Source organism: Solanum verrucosum, unplaced genomic scaffold (assembly GCF_900185275.1).
Source record: "Solanum verrucosum unplaced genomic scaffold, falcon-dt-bn FXZP01000208.1, whole genome shotgun sequence".
Lineage (NCBI taxonomy): Eukaryota > Viridiplantae > Streptophyta > Magnoliopsida > Solanales > Solanaceae > Solanum > Solanum verrucosum.
Window position 1 is genome coordinate 3,818,950 of NW_026020329.1, and position 21,243 is coordinate 3,840,192.

The 21,243-nt window shown below is 32.3% G+C and overlaps 2 protein-coding genes and 1 non-coding gene across 3 annotated transcripts; 2 read left to right on the forward strand and 1 right to left on the reverse strand.

Moving 5' to 3' along the window:
- Nucleotides 1-421: 421 nt before the first annotated feature.
- Nucleotides 422-3,460, reverse strand: LOC125836008 (uncharacterized). Its single transcript, XM_049515102.1, has 3 exons — nucleotides 3,313-3,460; nucleotides 3,093-3,230; nucleotides 422-882 (listed from the first exon to the last, which is right to left on the reverse strand). The coding sequence occupies exons 1-3, from the start codon at nucleotides 3,439-3,441 to the stop codon at nucleotides 700-702; spliced, it is 450 nt and encodes a 149-aa protein (XP_049371059.1). The 5' UTR covers nucleotides 3,442-3,460; the 3' UTR covers nucleotides 422-699.
- Nucleotides 3,461-12,878: 9,418 nt separating this feature from the next.
- On the forward strand, nucleotides 12,879-14,386 carry LOC125835997 (shewanella-like protein phosphatase 2). The gene has a single exon (XM_049515092.1). The coding sequence runs from the start codon at nucleotides 12,974-12,976 to the stop codon at nucleotides 14,159-14,161; it is 1,188 nt and encodes a 395-aa protein (XP_049371049.1). The 5' UTR covers nucleotides 12,879-12,973; the 3' UTR covers nucleotides 14,162-14,386.
- A 5,982-nt stretch (nucleotides 14,387-20,368) lies between these two features.
- On the forward strand, nucleotides 20,369-20,493 carry LOC125836103 (small nucleolar RNA snoR86). The gene has a single exon (XR_007443445.1). It is a non-coding gene; the product is annotated as a small nucleolar RNA snoR86 (small nucleolar RNA).
- Nucleotides 20,494-21,243: the final 750 nt, after the last annotated feature.

Below are 21,243 nucleotides of genomic sequence, written 5' to 3' on the forward strand. Positions count from 1 at the left end.
TTCAATCAAATTCCCACTAATCATTCATTATATTTTAGTATTTTCTTAATTATTTTAAAGGGTAGGCAGGAAATAGTATAATTTTATGGGCAGCATATTTTGACATCATCATTTATTATGTATTTTTTTTAAAAAAAAAAAAAAAACATTTGTCTATTTTAGATATGTGGTGTCTGAAGTTAGGGTTGATAAATTAAAATTTTGTTTAAAGTTATATATGAGTAAAGTTCATGCATTTCTGTCTGAATGTTAGATGAAATGGTTGAACTTCAATCGTATGAGATACTGTATATATGTGTAGTGACGAGCATATATATACGAAAAATACCAGTGTTATACATGGTATAGGGGTGTTGTATACATACATGATTTATGTATTCCTTTGTGTCATGACTATTTTGAGCACCCTACCATATATATTATAGTATAATACAAGCCACAAAATGGCTACTAAGTCAATCAACATTAGTCTTAAAGGAAATAACTGGAGAAAGAATGACATATCTGAATTGAACATAAGCTTTTGGACCAGTACAAGTATAACATTTTCCAGAAGTAAGATATGAGGTTGAAATTTTATGGTTCACAAAACTGAATGGATTTTCATTAATACGCCTTTCTGGATTTGGCGTCTATTTAGCTAAAACCAACTAAATATGAGAAGTACAAAAGGGCATGTATATGGCGAGCTAAATTTCTCTACTCAGTAATGCCGAGGGAAACCTTGAATTTACCAACCAGATGTGGTAATGTCTTGATGTTATCTTGAACTGACTGGTCTACGCAAGATTCCATATCCTTTATGGCGTCACTTTTGTTCTTCTGGAGTTTAGCGGCCTCAAACTTGTCCTGGCAGACCATTAGAGACCTGTTCATCTTTTCCTGCAGTTGATAAATTACATTAAGAAACAATAATGAAATGCTAGATCAAATGATGAATTAATAAACCCATTATTCGTTTGATCAAATGGCTGCAGAATATCACACCAATAAATCTGCTGAATCTTTTCAGCAAAAGATTTTAGATAATAGACACCAATGTCAATTAAACACAAGATGGCATCCTCCTCCCGTGGAAATAAGTGGAGGATACATGCGGGGGGGAGTAATATCTAGGCCAAGGAAGGGTTAATTTGAACAAGCCAAAAGAAGGATGGGATCAACCAGCCACTTTTACAAGGCTAGCCACCCCACATTTTGCAATGTTGACTTCGGGAACGAGTCGTAAGTTCAACCAGAACAATCATGCTAATGCAAGTGGATATTACCCTAAATATCCCAAAGGACATGAAAATCATCAAAATGAGAAATGAGTTGATGTTTTTTTTTTCAGAGGCAATATGCTATTGCGATCTGGTTTATATTTCATTTTATTGCAGCAACTTTCTCTTACAAAAATCAATTAAGATAAAGCAAAATTTCTTGTGAAGGTAGAGAGGTTGTTTCCGATAGATCCTTAGCGAATAGAAAGCCCCAACTAGAGATGGAATTTCAGAACCTAAACAACTCAGTTGAGAGCTCCGTGACTGGTTCAAGAGAAGGTCAACCAATCATAAGTGAAGCATAAAGAAAATAATGGAGAAAAGAACAATAGTGACGACAAATAGTACGATAAACATATTCTAATCTATACTGATTGAAAATGAAAGTCAAAGCTATTAAATGACTCCAAAAGTTTAATAAGAAATTGATGGGTAAATACGAGTATATAAAAATTATTATGGCAGTAGAGGACAAGGAAACCTTCACTTTGTGCTCCAAAAGATATTACTTCTAAGCAACCCAATTCTTTTCAAATGACAAGAGCGGATGGAGGAATCCAATCTTACTAAAAGAAGTAATAAAGGACCGTATGTGTGCATTGTAGAACAAGCACACCTCAAAAAGTTTCAGTTATAAGAAGGAATAAAAACAACCCTCAAATTGATGACTACATTCTTACACGGTAATGCAGAACCCTGAATCAACGAGCTACATCCCTAAATACTAAATTCACCCAAATTATTCAAGCTTCTCTGACAACGGCTCCCAGCCTCCCACCCTCTTCTTGAAAAAAATTCAAAAGCTTTCAACTAGCTATTTTTTTTCTTCCATCTTTTGTTTTCTTTTCCTCCTTTTTTTTCCCGATCAACTGTTTTCTTTTGCTTTGGAATAAGCAGAGAGAGGACAAACTTATATCGGACACAACCTAATATGACTTGATCACTCCTCACATACATTAAAGGAATACGGGCTTAAACACAAATTACTATCCACCCCCAAAAGAAAAAGGGAACAATCAAACACATAGTACCACATTCTGAACTTACTCCAATCTATCTGGTACAATGGAAAATATTGCCCAACAAGATGAACAAAAAGAGAAGTCGTTTTCCCAACTCTTACTTGATATCACATTGACATTGTTGTTAACCTTGATTACTCAAAAATGTCAGTAAAGTAATATTCCTATACCCTATCATTCACTTTGTTGATTTATCATATGAAACTACTTTTACAACTAGTTGACCAAGAGAAAGTGATCCACAAAAGATATTTACCCCATGGAAAACGCTCCTGAATCCATCTCTTTCCCATCATATAAATGGATCTTTATTTCATAAACCATGTTCATTACCCATTTTTCCAAACTTCTTCTACAACAAGTACGTACTTTCCCTAACTTCTTCTACGTTCATCCAAACACTTTCTCCATATTGTTGTCGACCTTGAATACTAAAAAGTATCTCCAAAACACTATCCTTATAGCCTAAACTACTACATCAATCATGTTCACCTATTTTTACACCTAACTATACACAGGAAAACAATAAACAGACTGATTTTCCCCTGTAAACATTTTTTTTCTCAAATTTATCACAAACATTTTTCATGATAAATATATATTTTCATTCATTCCAAATCTTTAATATATTTAAAATCATGGAATATAAGCATGATCCAATGAAGCTTGACCTCAACTGGCAAGTAAGCACAATAACTTTGACACTGCACATCTAGACACCTCAAACTTAGTCTCAACAGGCAACTAAACACTCCAACTCATGGTGTGGCACAAATTTTAAAATTTAAAAAAAAAATCAATTTTTTACCTGAAAATCGGCCATTTCACTCTCAATAAAATTCTGAGCTTTAAGAACAGGAACACTGCAATACTCAACACAATTGTCTATATCCTCTTGTTTTTTCCTTCTATCAAAGCACTCATAGGCACATTTGAAATAGGCTTGCTGCAAATTTCCCCATGAAACAAAAAATAAGCATAAAACCCAGTTGTGGTTAGTCATAATTTAGAAGAAATTGTTGAAAAACCTGAAGAGTAAAATGGACATGATCTTGAACACCGGAGAGTTGTGTTTGTGCGGCTGTATTTACTTCGTTGATTTTCTGCCTTATTCTTTCTGTAACAATTCTCTCTTCAGCTGCAGCTATGTCATCCATATTTTAATCGGAATGATTTTGAAGCTGATTTTCTCTGTGTGAATTTTTAGGGTTTATGATAACTATTATTGGGGTTTATCAAGGATTGTTTGGGGAAAGGGAAACAAAATTGTTTAAAGGCATAATACATCACATGAGCCTTGATTTCGCTTTAGCGGACAATTATGTCCTCTAATTTTGAGTGTGTAGACACTTAAACTCATGGGCGGAGCTAGCATTCTGTTAGGGGTTCATCCGAACCTCTTCGGCGAAAAATATTATTATTTATACATGATTAAAATTATTATTTATGTATATATAGTGAATGTTGAACCCCCTTTGGTTAGTTCGTGTGTTTAGATCTTCAGATTTTAAATCCTCTTATTAAAAATCCTAGCTCTGCCACTGCTTAAACTTGTATAAAATTAAACAAATAGACACATATGTTCTACATGACATAATATATGTAGGACGTCATGTAGGACATAAAATTATCATGTAGGAAGAATGTGTCAATTTGCTCAAGTTTATACAAGTTTAACACACTCAAAATTAAAGGTCATAGTTATCAGTTGACGCTAAGTTAAATGTCATGTTTATGTATTATGCCTTGATAAAAATAATATGTGTACTTCTAATTAATTATAAAAATAAAAAAAAATTGGGAGAAAAAAATTATGGAAACAAATTAACTTTAAGATCCATTATGTTTTTATCCTCAAAATTATTCAACAACAATAACATATTAGTGTATTACTACTTCTGCAAAATGACATCCGGAAAGGATAAAGTAGGTCATGATTCAACACAAAAACAATTTAAACATAAGAATATAATGAAAGTATAAGAGACAATAGATAATAGCAAAAAGTAGTAGACAATATTAGAACAACACTGTTATAAAATAATTACTACAGTATAACTATACGAAACAATAAATGATAATAGAAATTAAAAAATAAAAAAGCTATAAAAAAAATAGTCTCACGATGAGGATTAGTGGTAAGAACGACAAGATAAAACACCTCTACCTACTAAAATGAACACACTCCAACCTGTTAGTATCCTCAAATTATTCAAATGCCTCAATTGCTATGATATTAGAAAAAAAAACGAATTAATTTTATCTTTGAATTATCTAAATAGCACAATTTTATCCCATTTAAAGTTTAAAACAAATGCTTTTAATTGTATAAACTTGAACAATAGCCATTAGTTTGATTTGAATAATAAAAATCATTAGAAAAAAAAAACATATTTTTTTCAAGAACATCAAAATTAAACAATTGTAATTTGTCAAAATGACCAAAAATAATTTTTACATGATGGATTTTCATTTTATTTTATTTTTGGGAAAAAGAGAAGTGCAAACCTCAAATAGGAAAGAAAAAACTTAGTACCCATTTGAATAGACTTTTAAGTTGGTCAAATTGACTTAAAAGTCAATTTTTTATTTGTGAGAGTGTTTGACAATTATAAAAACAACTTAAAATAAATCAAAAGTTAAAAGTATGGTGATTCCTATTTATTTTTTTCAACTTAAAAGTCATTCTACTTTGACCAAGTATATTACTTTTTTACCCTTAATTCTTTTAAACAATTCCCAAATTCTTTCATATGATCTATTCAAATTATATATTTTTGAAATTTAAAATAAGTTGCACATTTAAAATTAACTTAAATATTAAATTATTGAAACTGAATTAAAATATAGATTAATTTTGTTTAATTTTTTTTAGAAATAAAAACCTTAGATTAATCAACTTTTTATTATGTTAACAGTTTTAAGGGTATTTCAGACATTTTGATAAAAAAAAAGTGTTGTTATTTGTCAATCACATCAACAACTTTTTTTCAACTGCAACACTGTTATTCAAACACATAACTACTATTTTTTAAGATAACTTTCAGCACTTTAAAAAGTTATTTTTTTTAAATCAATCCAAACGGGCTTTTAATCTATTCATTTCTACTTCTATGTTATTTCAAAATAAATTTTTACTTTTATTTATCACTTTTAATATATTCAGGCGGCTTACTTCTTTACTGTTCCTCCTTAAGGTTGAAGATTGCAACCTTCTTTTAAGACTATTTATGGAGTTTCAAGAAAAGAGGTATAGAAACCAAACTTTATTTCATATGATTATTTTTACAAGCAAACCATAATATTTCTATTATATAGAAGCATGAAGAGGGTGACGACCAATGGCAAAGTTGTAAATATGCACATTTTCAAGGGTAATGTATAATCGTCATACTTAGTTTTTTTACCAAACCACACACTCTATCTTTCTTTTTCCCTCTAGAGCTTTCTCTCTCTTTCAACTCACTTCTATATTAAAATATATTAAATAAATATAAAAGTAGAATAAGATGAGTCAAGCAAAGAAATAGGCACATTGCTCTTCTTCTCCAATCTCCATGAAGCTCGAGTTGGGTAATTACTGGTATTTACTATCAAGATGAGCTCGGAAACCTATGAACCAACTAGATTAGGATAAATCTTTTGCTGAGGTGTTTGACAAAAATTCAAAGAGAAAATATAGATTCCATCACCAGCAATCTTCATGTTTGGTAAGCTTTTAATCATCTTTCACTATATTTATTTATTTATTTCAATTTTATCATTTACATTCCCTTTTGTATGAACTGAAATTCAGTCTCTGAAATATGTGTATCTATCTTCTTCCATTTCAATACTCTAAAATAATATTTCAATCCTTTTGGGTATATGTATGTGTTCGTTAATAAAAGTTAGTACTTCCTTTCATTTTTCTCCAAAATCGAAAAAATACCTTTTTGAAGGTTCAAATTCCAGTGGAGTTACAAAAAACACTATAGGTAAAAAAAATTATTTGCTTAAGGTTGGTGGGTAGAATTATCAGATACTTGTGTTGGTGCATTGTCGAGGGTAGTGCAAGGTGGGCTCGAACACTGGAAATTGGAGAACACTCTGGAGAGTTTTGTCATATCTTAACTAGTGGCAGAGCTATGATTTTTAATAAGGTAGTTCAAAATCTAAAGAACTAAACACACAAACTAATCGAAGGGGTTCAATATCTACTATATATACATAAAAAAAAAATTAACCATGTATAAATAGTAATATTTTTCGCCAAAGGGGGTTTGGATGAACCCCTAAAAGAAGGCTAGCTCCGCCCCTGCTTCTAACTTCGCAAGCATTTATATTTCTCATAAGAATAATATTATGTGAGGTATTGCTTGTGTTCTAAGCTGCATTCATATCCCTACCTATTAAAGAATGAGAAAATGATCCGACCAATAAAGTGTCTAACAACTGGATATGTAGGATAACGCTCTGGATCCTCCCTACTTGCAGAATGAATGGATCAGAAATGGGATTAAATCTCTAATTACGGGCAGGGGTGAAAGCCATAAGAGAAGATTACTCTATCGGTAAGAAAGAGGGGGAGAAAAGTGTTGTCATCTATCTTTATCAATTATTCTAGCTATTCAGCCCATTGTTCTGTTTACAAAGATCATCTTTGACAATTTTCCATTCCTTCCCTGTCGAGCCGCCTCTCTTCGCCGTACAATTTTTCCGCCTTTTGAACAAGTGATTGCGCCCGGAGTGTATTTTCTTTTTTGTAACAACTTCATTGACCTATCGCACTAGGAGACTATGCGTGCAATCACTTGTTCGAACATATTCAGTTGCTATACATTTAAGTGGTTTGTTCATTCTTCTCCTCTTCATTTTTTATTTGTAGTGAGATGTAATAAAGTATGCATATGTGGTTTTTCTATTGAAGGATATTTGATGTTCACCACTTGTTTGAAAAATTGTCTTAGCTAGAAAAAGTATATTTTGTTTACAATGTCACATTGCCTCATTGATGAATGGTAGCACTTCTCATGTTAACATGTATTGAGCTTTTTGCTACTCCTCGTGTATTTTTTTTTATTTTTTCGTGTTTTAGTTTCGCTTATGATTTTAAAGATCTCATTTTTCCCAACTTTTGCATAAATAACTAACTCCATTGTCTTAATGTCAAACTCTCTTTGTTTTACACCTCTAGCTTTTAACCGCAAGTGACAGAAAGGGATATCGACCAGTTTAGACTCAATGAGCACAGAGGCTGATCAAGGTAAGGTATCTCAAATTTTCCTCCTCCTAACGGTCCTTATTGGAAAAAAAAACTAATCATGACTACTTACTGCTAAAATAGAACTTGCGAATTTTGTTCAAAATTTGTGTATACTCTCTGATTGCTGAACTTCTTTTGACAATCTCCTTAATTTTTCGCCATCTGTGTATCTCCAGTGAGTGTTGCATGCATTCTTTTATACTAACTCATTTTTTATCAGTTAAGCATGATAATTGAAACATTTAGCTTTAGCCGATAATAGTTTGTTGGTTTTAATTTGAAAATTCCTAGAGAAGTAGGTACTGCCAGAATAATAGAGAAATTGATAGTTAGAAGCAGCTAGGTTCTATTGTTTATTTGTTATAACACATGAAATTGAAAAAAGATTTGAATGTTGGTTAATATATGAAGTGTCAGAGGACCCGTCGTTTGCAATAGCAAGAAGCCAATGACGTCTACAATGGGTTAGAGTCTGGCAATTTTGTGATGATATTTTTTCTTGTGAAAATCTTCTCTGATTTTTTATTTTATTTTATTTTGAAAAAATTCAACTTAATGAAATAGTTTAGGAATAGTTATATTGGCTGTATTTTTTTAGAAGATAACTATATTGTTTTCTTTGTCTTATATTGCATTTGGTATCATGTCTTTATGAGTCACTTTCAAGTTCAGGAACTTACATAATTGTTCAAGACTTATAAAAAGTGTTAACTTGCTTATTACCATGTCAAATCACAATCAACAACTAGGATCAACCTTAAAACAGACATATTTTGGCTTGGGTTGTTGTAGTGTTTGTAAATTTTAAACAATTCAAAGTTTGTTTTTTATGAGGCTTAAGTTTCAAGTTTTTTTTTTCTTTTTCAGTACAAGGAATGACAACTCCATTTTGGGCATCATATAATTACGAGATTCCTTTATGATCAAGTGAATCGATAACTTACAATCCGCATATGTGTCTAGCATTTCATGGTTACTTTAAGTTTATCCTTTACTTTTGACTTCTTATTTTTATTTTCTGAATAAACATTTCATCTTTGCATAATTTTAAAAGATCTTCCTCTTATTATCAGTATTTTAATTTTGATGATTTAGCATCGACAAAATGAGTTCTAAATATGAATTTTGTCATACTATGGATATTCTCCTTCCTCATAGAATTCATCACTTTTTCCCTACCCTTGTAGAAAACTGTTAGGGTTGTGTTGGAAGTCATTAATTTAAGTATTTAATTATATTTTTAGTTGCTTTATTTATTATTCTAGAATAGGGTTTAGTTTTAGAGTTTCATAAGGATTAGGTTAAGTTATAGTTATTAGTTTGGAATAGGATTTAGGTCTCCTACTTTCATAAGAATTAGACTTCATATTGATGTAATAAGACTCCTATTTAAAGGGGCTTTTGATGAATAAATTAGTAAGTCATAATTAAGCAAAAAACAAGAGATCGGAGTTCTATTTTCCATTGAACTCTAAGGTTTCTATCTCCCTTTAAAGAGCTGAAGAGATCAGAGTTCTCTTTTTTAATGAACTCTAAGGTTTCAACCTCCCTTTAACGAGCTGATTTATATATCGCCCTGTAACTTGATCCTTCCCTAAAGATTCATAACAATTTGGTATCAGAGCCTAACACAATGGGCAATGAAATCAATTCCAGATTTCGAAAAGAACATGCCGTTACAGAAACCCTAATAGACTCTAAAATTGCAGCAATGGAACAACGCCTCAGTAAAAAAATTATTCAAGTCATCCAAGAACAATTGTCTAGATTAGGAGTTGGCTCCACAAAACCAGCAACCCATAGACCTGAGTCATATAACGCCCAGACAACTGGTAGATCAACAATTCCTGCTACTAAAGGCAATATACCACATATTCAACTAGCCGATAAGAATCATCCAACAAGTGGTAATTCACCTTTGATAAGTTATGCAAAGATGAATTTTCCTACTTCTAACAACATCAACAACCCACTAATTTGGGTATATCATTGTGAGCTATATTTTGAGCGATTTAGACCTCATGAAAATAGCAACCTGATGGGCAAATTAGTCATGCTTCAGCAAACTAATAGAGTCGATCCAAATTAGGGATGCATTGGAAGTCATTAATTTAAGTATTTAATTATATTTTTAATTGCTTTATTTATTATTCTAGAATAGGGTTTAGTTTTAGAGTTTCATAAGGATTAGGTTAAGTTATAATTATAAGTTTGGAATAGGATTTAGGTCTCCTACTTTCATAAGAATTAGACTTCCTATTGATGTAATAAGACTCCTATTTAAAGGGACTTTTGATGAATAAATCAGTAAGTCATAATTAAGCAAAAATCAAGAGATCGGAGTTCTCTCTTCCATTGAACTCTAAGGTTTCTGTCACCCTTTAAAGAGCTGAAGAGATCGGAGTTCTCTCTTTTAATGAACTCTAAGGTTTCAGCCTCCCTTTAACGAGCTGATTTATATACCGCCCTATGACTCGATCCTTCCCTAAAGATTCATAACAAAAACACTTTTAAGAATTGGAACAGTAACACTTAAAAAAATAGAATTCTCCCACATAGCATAGGCTTTTGTCTTGATGCTTTAGGATTTATTTCAATTTTGAAGTCTAATTTTCCATTCAAGTAACTTACGTGCACACCTTTTTTAAATCGTTGATGTGAGGTCAAAATACATATTTTTAATCATTATTTGCCTCACATTTAGTATTTATATTTATCCTTTATGAGCATAAATTTTATGAATTGTGCTAAATTGTGTATTTTATTTGTAGGATTAAATTGATGAAAAAAAATGAAGAAGTTTGGAGCTAAAACGAATTAAAGATGAAAAGTTGAAGAAGGAAATCAAGCAGACAGCTTAATGGATTAAAGTGAATAAAATAATATATTTTTATATATGGAAAAAGACGGCTGCAATTGAGGAAATTCAAATTTGCTGCTTGCTGCTGCCACGTGGCAGTAAGTGAATGGTACAAAAATATATTGAGGCGGCAACACTGTTCACGCGGCGAAAAAAAAGGGAATCCAATTCCTTTTGGTTTTGGATTCCTAATTTAATTTGGACTCAATTATTTTATTTAGGGTTTCCTATATCTATAAATAGGGGATGAAAAGTTATTTTTGAAAGGAAGCCAAGAACCAAGATACAAGACATAATATAAATTTTCTTCTAGCTTAGGAACTTTGGAAGAGTCGCCGTGGAGGCCGGAGAATTGTGGTTTATTCTTTCTTCTCCTTTATTATTTGTATTCGTGATTAATAAAAGATAGTTTAGCTATTGTTCTTAACTTTTTATGATTAACACAAGCATATTTATTTTAATAAATTTTGATTGTGTTTTTTGAGATAATGAGTAGCTAACTTTCATAACTAGGGTTGTGGGAACCATGAGCGATTAACAAAGTATGAATAGTAAATAAGCAATTCTTGACTAGTATTTTGCATGCATTGATAATTCTTTCGTTTAGAAGTCTTTTTAACGGTGGCCAACGTTAGAACTCGCCTTGTTACTACTTGCCGGACCAAGGAGGTAACTAACAAGAAAAGAATTATCAACATAGATTTAGTGTGATACTATCTAATAGGCTAGTGTCGATTGGTGCGAAGTAATAACTAAGCCAAACATCGATTATGATGTCTAATATGAGGTAAAGGTAAGGGTTAGTAAATTATACACACGTAGCCGGACCAAGGTGCGGGGTGAAATTCTCTAGATGCCGGACCAAGGATTTAGAGATACCTAACTTATCACTTTGCATGTAATACACTAGAAAATGATTACTATTATTAGAATTACTGCGTTATGAGCTTATGGGGAACACATTCCTAGTTACTTTTCATAATCTGAATATAAATAAATACTTAGTTCAAAGCTATCTTTTTATTATTTTTATTTTATTTTATTTCAATTTAAATCCCCCATTTTTATAACGACTATCGAGTTAAATATTTACTATTGACAATATTCTTCCATATTCTCTGTGGGATCGACCCCGACTCATAGTTGGGTAAATATATTGCATACGATCGTTTATATTTCTTTTCAAGAAGTATATTTGAACGTTATCAATCATAGAGCCATACTTTTATTTATTTTTAAAAAGCTAAGCTTATGTATGTATAGACAAGAAACTTTAGAAACATGAGGAGTTGAAAATGTAACTAAAATTTTGTAACCATTTTCTCCTCGCGTGAAGAAGTAAACAAACCTCTGGTGTTTGTATGTTTTAATCTCTTGGTTCTAACACATGGTTGGTGACTCATTTTATCCACTTTTTTTTAATTCATTTTTCATGATTTTCACTCTTAATTTTTCATTTTCAGATATAAAGTTTCTCATGTTATCGTACTCTCTTGATTAAATAAGGAATAGCAGGTGTAGAAGGATGAAGAGAATTGATTATGATACAATGTGGTTGATAAGAAAGATTGATGCGCTAGCTTTCTGGAGAAAGAAGTGACAGTTGATTCAACCAAGATGCGTAAGTGGAGACGAAAGATCTCTAGAGATTCTTATCTCATTATATTTCATTGGCTCAATCAGTAACCAACAGTGAAAACTTTATGTGCATAGCTTAAATATTGACGTAGTCCGAAAATTACAAAACATGCAACATGTATCCTTAATAGCTGTTGATTTTTTATTTCTTAATTATTATTTTTTTGATAAAACTGAAACTTGTGTAAAGACCAAATAATTGTACTTTATGTAAGTGATATTCGATTATTATACTTATATGTGATCTTTGATAACTTTGTGTTAAGCTTTTTTTGGAAAGTTTTGTCTCTCATGGGGCTAAGTTACCAATTTTACTTACTCGTGTTGGTCCATTCAATGTGATCCATTTCTATGTAATAAATTAGTGCGAAAAGGGGCAATATTTTATGCTATGCATTCCCAAGTGTAAAAGTGATGAGGTTATAAATTTAGTTTTGTCAAAATAGACAAATAAAACATACAAGAATGAATAGGAGTTGGAAAGAGGGCTAAGGTATACTATGATTCTCTTTTGTAATATTGAGAAGAATAAGGAACAGAGCGTTAAATAACTGCAGTATGAAGTATTTTTGTTTCTCATAACTTTTAAATTTTTAATTAATTGAGATGTAATTATGAAGCCAACAGAAATGTCTTCCATATTGCGCTCATGTTGTGCACAGGCAATTTCGAGCAATCAATTCTTTTTGTGTTTTGATAATTTGTCAAATACCATCAAAACAGAAAATTAGAGAAACTAAAGCCAAAGTGATGAATGAAAAAACTTTAAAGTTCAAAATATAAGTGTTGGGCCTGTGCTCATACCTATCTAGTATATATATAAATATGACAAATAAAATTTCACTAAAGAGAGTATTTAGGTCAACCAAAAGTCAAGTGACCTTACAAAACCTCTATTTCTCAACAAAACAAAAAAACCTTCACTTTGTTCACATCAAATGCAAAAATGGAGTCACAAGCGAATCTAACATGCCAAAATCTCCCTACAATCTTCTCCTCTTTCGTTGACACATTTGTCGATTTCTCTGTCAGTGGTGGCCTTTTCTTACCGCCGCCAATAACCCCAAAACCCCAAAATCCATTACAAACAATCTTCCCTTCTCCTACTCGTTTAATTGCTATAGGTGATATCCATGGTGATTTTCAAAAATCCAAAGAATCCTTCAAACTTGCTGGCTTAATTGATGATCATGATAAATGGTGTGGTGGGTCAACAACAGTTGTACAAATAGGTGATGTGCTAGACCGTGGTGGAGAAGAGTTGAAAATTCTTTATTTTCTTGAAAAACTGAAAAGGGAAGCTGCAAAGGTAAATGGTAATTTAATTACTATGAATGGTAATCATGAAATTATGAATGTTGATGGTGATTTTAGGTATGTTACTAAAGAGGGTCTTAAAGAATTTCAAGATTGGGCTATGTGGTATTCTGTAGGGATTGATATGAAAAAAATTTGTACTGAGTTGGGTGAAAAAGGGTGTGTTAAGGATCTTTTTGAAGGGATTCCTTTAGAATTTCGCGGTGTTAGACCGGAGTATTTTGAGGGGATTAGAATCCGTATTGCAGCATTAAGGCCAAAGGGGCCTATTTCAGAAAGGTTTTTATCGAAAAATCAAACAGTTGTTGTGGTTGGTGATTCCGTGTTTGTACATGGTGGGCTTTTGCCTAAACATGTGGATTATGGATTTGAGAATGTGAATGAGGAAGTGAGGGATTGGATTTGTGGATTGAAGGGAAGAGTTTCAAGGGATTTGGTGAGGGGGAAAGATTCTATTGTTTGGTTGAGGAGGTTTTCAAATGAGTTAGCAAAGGATTGTGATTGTTCTACTCTTGAACATGTGCTTGCTACTATTCCTGGAGCGAAGAGGATGATAATGGGACATACAATTCAAGAAAGTGGGATAAATGGAGTTTGTGGTAACCAAGCCATAAGGATTGATGTAGGTATGTCAAAGGGATGTGCTAATGGATTGCCGGAGGTTTTAGAGATTGATAGGTATAAAGGGTTGAGAATTTTGACATCGAATCCGTTGTATCAAAATGGAAAGGAAGCTTCTTTGGATGCTAAACCTAAGGATGGTCTTGGTTTCCTGCTCCCTGAACTTGGACCAAAGCAAGTCGAGGTGAAGGCATAATTGGATGATTGAACTCACGAGGATCTAATCTTTCTTTTGGAATTCTTGGGGATCGTATTTCTCCGTTGTTGGTATGATTCTTCTATCACTCATATACTAGACCATTGTGGAGTGATAAGAAAAGCATTGTTTTAAACTCATGTATGGTTCGATTATTGTGAATTAGATATAAGCTCAATTGAAGAATTGGTTATGAAATATTAGTGATTACTCAATTTGCTCTTTTTTTTTCTTTGTTCTGTGTTTTAGTATTATCACCGTTTCATTTCTATTAGATATGGTCATTTGCTGCATAGGGTCCCATGTGCGCCTATGAAGTCCTTCTAACCACTCATAAGGCTCAAATGCATTGTTGTTGTTACAATCCTTGAGGGCCCAAAATGCCAAATGACAATTTTCATTCTTTTGCTGAGTTGTTGAATCCAAAGTAGAGGACTGGTACCTTTAATGATACTCTTTTTTACTAAAAGGTGGAAGAGTTAACGGATTACTGGCAGGAGTTTTGATATACACACAGAAAAGCCTGCTTCATCTATCTTGAAAGTCGAGATGATGCATTGGCTCCCACTTTGTAGCAATTGACGTCATTTTGGAGTTGATCAGAATTGGGATTGAACACTCTTTTAAAAGAAGATGAATACAACATTATAACTTTTGTACACCAGAACGATATCTGCATGTGCAAAGTATATAATCTTCACTGTGACTTTCTAAGTCTGAACTTTATTTTTTAGCAGGCTCTCAATTGTTCACTGTTTGTACTTGATTGAGAATGACAAAGTAATCCATTTATGTTGAAAACTAGCTGAAAGCATTTACCTAATTTCTCCACCGTTAGAAAGATGAGAAATTTTTATGTCGATCAAACATTAATTGGTTCTGCTCTTTAAGGAAATAAAAGTACATGAAGTCCACATGACAATGGAAGGGAAAGTCAACAGAGGGATGATTTTGGTTAGGTTTGGGAAACTTAAAGGATGTTGCCAGTTAAGCGGGATAGATAGTATAAGGATGTAATGAAATTAGGGTAAACAATAGGGATGATTTTGGTTAGAAACTCCAAAGAAGTCTTAAATAACTTAAGATCTCTTCTTTTTTTCTCAAACACTTTTCTATTTCTCTCGAACCAAATGGATCAAGAAGTTAAGAGATGGACTTCCTCCATCTTTCTCCTTCCCCGCCATTTTGAAGTTAGCTGGAGCTGATCCTGACTGATCAAGATATGATGGAGAAAGCTCTCCTTTTTAACAGGCCTTAAACAAGTCACTCTTTTACCTTTGCCACGGAAATTAGGAAATTAGGGGAACGTATAAAGTGTAAGAATGATGTTACCTTTATTAAAAAAAATGAGTGTAAGAATGAATTCCTAGTGACATTCTTGAACCCACCTTCTGAAGGTAGTTTTGCCAAGCCAGATTTTGTTGGATTACCGGACATGAAGCTTGTCTAACACAGTCAGAATTGCAGAGAAGGGGGATGCTGTGCAGCAGGCGTTTCATGCGTGAAGGAAGTGAAAAGGTGGTCAGTTATATGTTTCTACGCTCAGACAGCAAGGAAGCTGTGACCTGTGGAGTATGTTTCTTACCTTATATAATAACTTCCTCATGGACCGAAGGATAATCAGAAGAGGACAGAAAGGGATTTTTGCAAATTGACTGGAGAGGTGTTTGGAGGGGACGACAAGTTTTATGCACAAACTTAGATATACATGTTTGTAGCTTCTCTCATTACTATAGTTCCGTAGCTCTTTTGAGTCTACTTCTTTCTTGACAAACTGAAGAAGCTGTTTCTGTCAGTGTTGTTCTGTTCAAACTCGGCACTCTGCAGTTGCAAAGGTGATGGTCTGAGGTTGAGGTGTTCATTGGCATCATATTAAAAGACACAACAGCAGAGTAATGAGGAACTCAAAACATCAAGTCCTACAGTGGATATGACAAAGGTAAGTTTTCTCTGTAAAATTATGCATCTTCACTCTTCATCGGTACAGTCTTAAAGTAGAGAACTGAGGAGAGGGAAGGGATGTTGGTGACACATATTTGGCTACTGGGAACTTCTTTTGAATCAACACTGCCCCGGGGTATACCTTGGATGATGCTTGCAAGATAGCACACAATCTTTAACGATGCTGAGAGTGAGGAATCGTGTATGGTTAGATGAACTTGGGAGAGCACATTTTATGTCAAATTTGTTTTAGGAATGTATAGACAGATATACATTAGAAAACCCTTTGATTCACCCTTCGGGGTGGTCCAGTGGTTTGGGCTTGAGACTTCTATGTTGAAGGTCTCAAGTTCGAAATCCCTTGTCATCGTTGGCAAGGGGTTTGCCTTCTGGGTCGAGCTCGTCGCACCGGGCTTGCCTAGTGCTGATTACTTCTCTTATGTGGTTTGCGAGTTATTGCATAGGAGCGGGAGTTTTACCTTGTGCGCACCCAAATGATAACGGCTGGGGTTTCCCTTGTCATAAAAAAAAAACCTTTGATTCTTTGTTGGTATGTATGGACTTGTTCGAATGCATTGTGTGCTATCTTGCAAGTAGCCAAGGGATGCCACCATGAAAGCTGTTGTTCCAAAGATTTAGCTCTCTGAGTGTCGAGTGAATTGAGAAATATGTTTGATTCTGAATAATTCAAAACGAAGCAATTAGATGTCTAACTCGTGCTATATCATATTCATGAACTATAGCTGCATTGGGCCTCTAAAATTTCTGCACAAACTTTATACACTGTACATTTTAGTTGGGGAAAAATTTACAGTATTATAAAAGTTTAAAAATTAAGGTAAAATTTACCTCTACAAACTATATTTCAATATTCATCAGTGGAAATGTGATTTTCACGTAAAACTTAATATCTAAAAATTAGCAGAAAATAATTTAAAAAACCACTCGCCAATGAAAACCTCATGCATGCATAACCTATATTTTTTATAGGTATAATACATAAATTGGATCCTTAACTTGACTTCAAATTATAATTTTGATATTTAATTTTGTCACTGCACAAGTAGGCATTTTAACTATCCAATATTTAAACAAAAAAACACTCAAATCCTATTTGGCAAAATGCGTGAAAGACACCCAAGGCCCAACATTGAAAAGACTATTAAATCATTAATCAATCCTTTTATATATATTTTTTAATTTTTTTTTATTAAATTTCACTTTATTCTCTTTTTTATTTTTTCAACATCCCCCCCGCCCCTTTTTTTTTTGCATTATTTGTTGTTAGTTGCAAAATGCACAAATTGCAAGTGACATTTAATTATTTTTTGTTATTGTGAAAAAAAAGCTATAATGAAGTTATTTTAGTTTTTCCTACATCTATTGTAAGCAAGATGGGGTGAGTATACACTTGTAAAAATCGAACGCAATCTAAGTCCAAAGACTCTCAATCAACGACTTTGATCTACACTTAAGGGACTCCTTACATTTTGATTAGGTATCAGATTGTTACCCAAACTTGATAAAAATCTTTGAAAAGTTCATTTAGACATTTTATCAAATAGCTTAAGTGCACCATTTTACTTAATAATTTTTAGCATTCTATGTTTATTTCTTAGCCTCCGAAAATTCGTAATTGTAATTTGCTAATCACTATGACAATCATAATACACAAAGCATCCTTTTTTTTCATCAAGTATTTGACAACTTAAAGCACAAAGACACTTCAAACTAAAGAAAAGAAGAAAAAGTTAATTGATTTTCATGTCTTCCTATATTTATGGGCTGCTCTGAAATAATTTTGCAATAAAAACATTAGTTTCCTCTAGTGATTCCCATATTGGCTTGAACATCTGACCAACAATATGCAATTCTTGTTTGTAAAGTGTTGAACTTTGATACATTGACTAAATTAAGGAAGAAGAATAGGTAATCGTTCAAGTATATGAAATTTCTCCACATATCTTGAACAATTTTTTCTTTGATTTGAATATAAGGGGCATGAATTTTAGAAATTTAGATTAGGACTTTTTTTAGAAGAAAGAGGAGAAGAGCGTAGTAATTTTTTTCCCAAAAATGAATTTGTTTTCACTTTCACCGTATTCTATATTATAATTTATTTTTATTATTTTTAAAATCTAGGTGTATTTATTTTAGTTAGTTGGCTGCAACTGAGTGGTTCACTTATTCACGTCAGAGCATTTGTATATCACGCGTTTTGTTTGAATTATTCGAGTATTTTTTTAAAAAAAAATTGGATAGTTAAAGTGTCTCTTTGTGCATTATCAAAGTTAAAGGTCAAAGTTATAATTTGAAACCAAATTAATAGTCATATTTATGTATTATGCCTTTTTTATATATAAAAAACTAAAATTGTACATGATACATAAAATAGACTTTATAACTGTTATAATTTAAACAAGTTTTTGGTTGAGTAATCATATTAGAAAAGAGACTAATTTCCACGAAGCAAATGTGACACGTTTGAAATGAACGTTTTGTAAGGTGAAAAGGTAAAGTCGTCGGCCTTCACGTATGTTATGAATGGGCCTAGACAAATATTCACAAAGCAGCCCAAAACAGGATTAAGTGGCTATGTGTGGGATGTGGGTTGATAAATAGAGACTTGAGAGAGCAAAATAGTATATGCAAATTGTTGAGAAAATATCCAAGTCCTCTCATCCCCTTTCTATGAGTTCTTCTTCCCATCCCTTTCTTGTACTTGTGTTTTTCCAATTCTATTTAGTTCTTAAATTCCTTTGTAATTTCAATTACGATTTAGTAAAATAGACTTGTTGGTTATTTGAATTTGAATTGAGTGGTCTTGTTATTGGGTTTGTTACAACGTAGTTGTTGTGCCTTTGCTTTTTGTTTTCGAGTCGGTGCTTGCTGGATAGTGAAGGTTAAATAATTAGTCAGTGGGTCGTTTGATTGGGAATAAGTTATCCCAAAAATAGTTATCCTGGGGTTAGCTATTCCGGGATAACATATCCTACCATGCATATGGTATAACTTATTCCATCACTATGATATAAATGGTGGATAAGTTATCCCAAACATGACAACCAAACAAGATACAAAATTTTTATCTCATCACTATTTATTTTTATTCCTCTCACCAAACGACTCCTGAAGGTTAAATAATTAGACAGTGAAGGTTAAACAATAAGACTAAGCAAGCATATGTCAATTATCCCACTTGTTTTTTTTGTTATTCTTTTTCTCTTGTAGACTTTATATTGTTTTTGTAATCCCACCTTGAGTCCACGGGCTTTCAGAAACAACCTTTCTACTTCCACGAGGTCGTGGTAAGATTTGCGTACACTCTATCCTCATCAAACTCCATTTAGTGGAATTTCACCAAGTATCTTGTCGTTATTGTTATTGTAAGATATATATGAATTTTGACATTTGACCATCAACGTTTATCATATATCAAAAGTTGAAGATAATTTATTTCTAAGGTCGTTAGGTAGGGCTACGTATCAGTTGGTTTGGTTTTGGAGTTCATCAGTTTGACTTATTGGTTATCGGTTTGTAGAGATGCTAAACCGTTATCGATCCACTAAAATATCGGCTTATGGTTATTGGTTTATCGATTTTTTATCGTTATTGGTTCGGTTATCAATTTAACCGTTAAGATTTGACATACAAAAAAAAGCATTGAAAATCACTTAGAAACAAGATGACAAGTCAAATGAACTATGCACATGAGTTCACAAATTATATTTTGCTCAAAAGCAAACATTTTTACATTGTAGAATAACCAAGTGTTTGAGACAACCAGAAGTAAAAGTAGGAAAACAAACTTTAAGTCAAGAACTTTATATACAAAATGGTATAAATATAATTATTTAATTTACTATCGGGTTATCGGTTAACCCGTTAAGAAAAATCCTCAAACTGTTAAGAACCGATAAAATCAAAATCGTTGTCAAAACCACTAAACCAATAGTTTTTTTTCGATTCGGGTTATCGATTTTGAACAGCCCTGTAATTTCCGAAAAGAGATTGATTAGTTTTAGAATGGGCCATATTGATCCATATTCCGGTGGGCTGTACTACACACACTTGGGCTTTTTAACTTGAGAAGTGTAGGCCCATTTCGAACTAGGGTTACGTTTTCAGTTCTTCCTGCCTATAAAATCGAACACTTCATCATCTTCTTCACTTATCAAATACTCGTATTTTGTTGTAATTTCTCTTCCTTCATATTAATTTTTTTTAAAATTGTTTGGGTTATATACGCAAAAAAGCCAATTAGCAGAGCAAGTGCGTCAATGAAACGATGACGAACACTTGCATTGAAGGTTGGCAATATCAATAAGCGATTCTCCGTGCCTTTCAAACATTACTCATTTTGTTTACGGCCTCGAACAAATCGCTAAATTTTCCCTTTCTTTTTTTTTTCTACATAATTCAATTTTTTTTATTTTATGAATTTTTTATTCCAACATCAATCACTTTTCTAGAAACAAATTAAAATTTTGTGATTTTTTCCATATCTAGATAAGAATTTATATAAATACTTGCTATATAATTGCACATTATTTGTTTACTAAATTTAATAGACTCAGTTAATTGAGTTAGATGTTAATTCACACTTTCACCTAGTGACTTATGAAGTGGATTGAACAAATACGTATTTAGGATTTTAAGATGATGAGCGTATTATGATTATATAAATTTGATACATTTAGGTTTTAAGTATTTAATATTGAAAATTCTTGAAATTTTAATATTATAGGTCTAAAATTGATTGAATTAATTAAAATGCCTAAAGTGTTACTTGCTCTGTCCAATTTATATGATTTATTTTTCTTTTTAATCGGTTTAAAAAAGAATGACGTATTTTTATATAAAGTAATAATTTAACTATAAAATATTCATTTTACCCTTAATGAAATAATTTTTAGCTACATAAATTTTTATCATTCATTTTAGATCACAAGTTTTAAAAATTTTGCTTTCTTTTTTAAATTTCGTGTCGAGCCAAAATACCTCACATAAAATGGAACAGAGGAAGTACTAATTACACTTAAAGAGAAGTGTTATCTAATTTTAGAAAGAAAAATAAAACAAGATAAATATAAAATTTAATTTTTTAACCGAGAAATTGTATATAATCTCGAGAGGGGAGG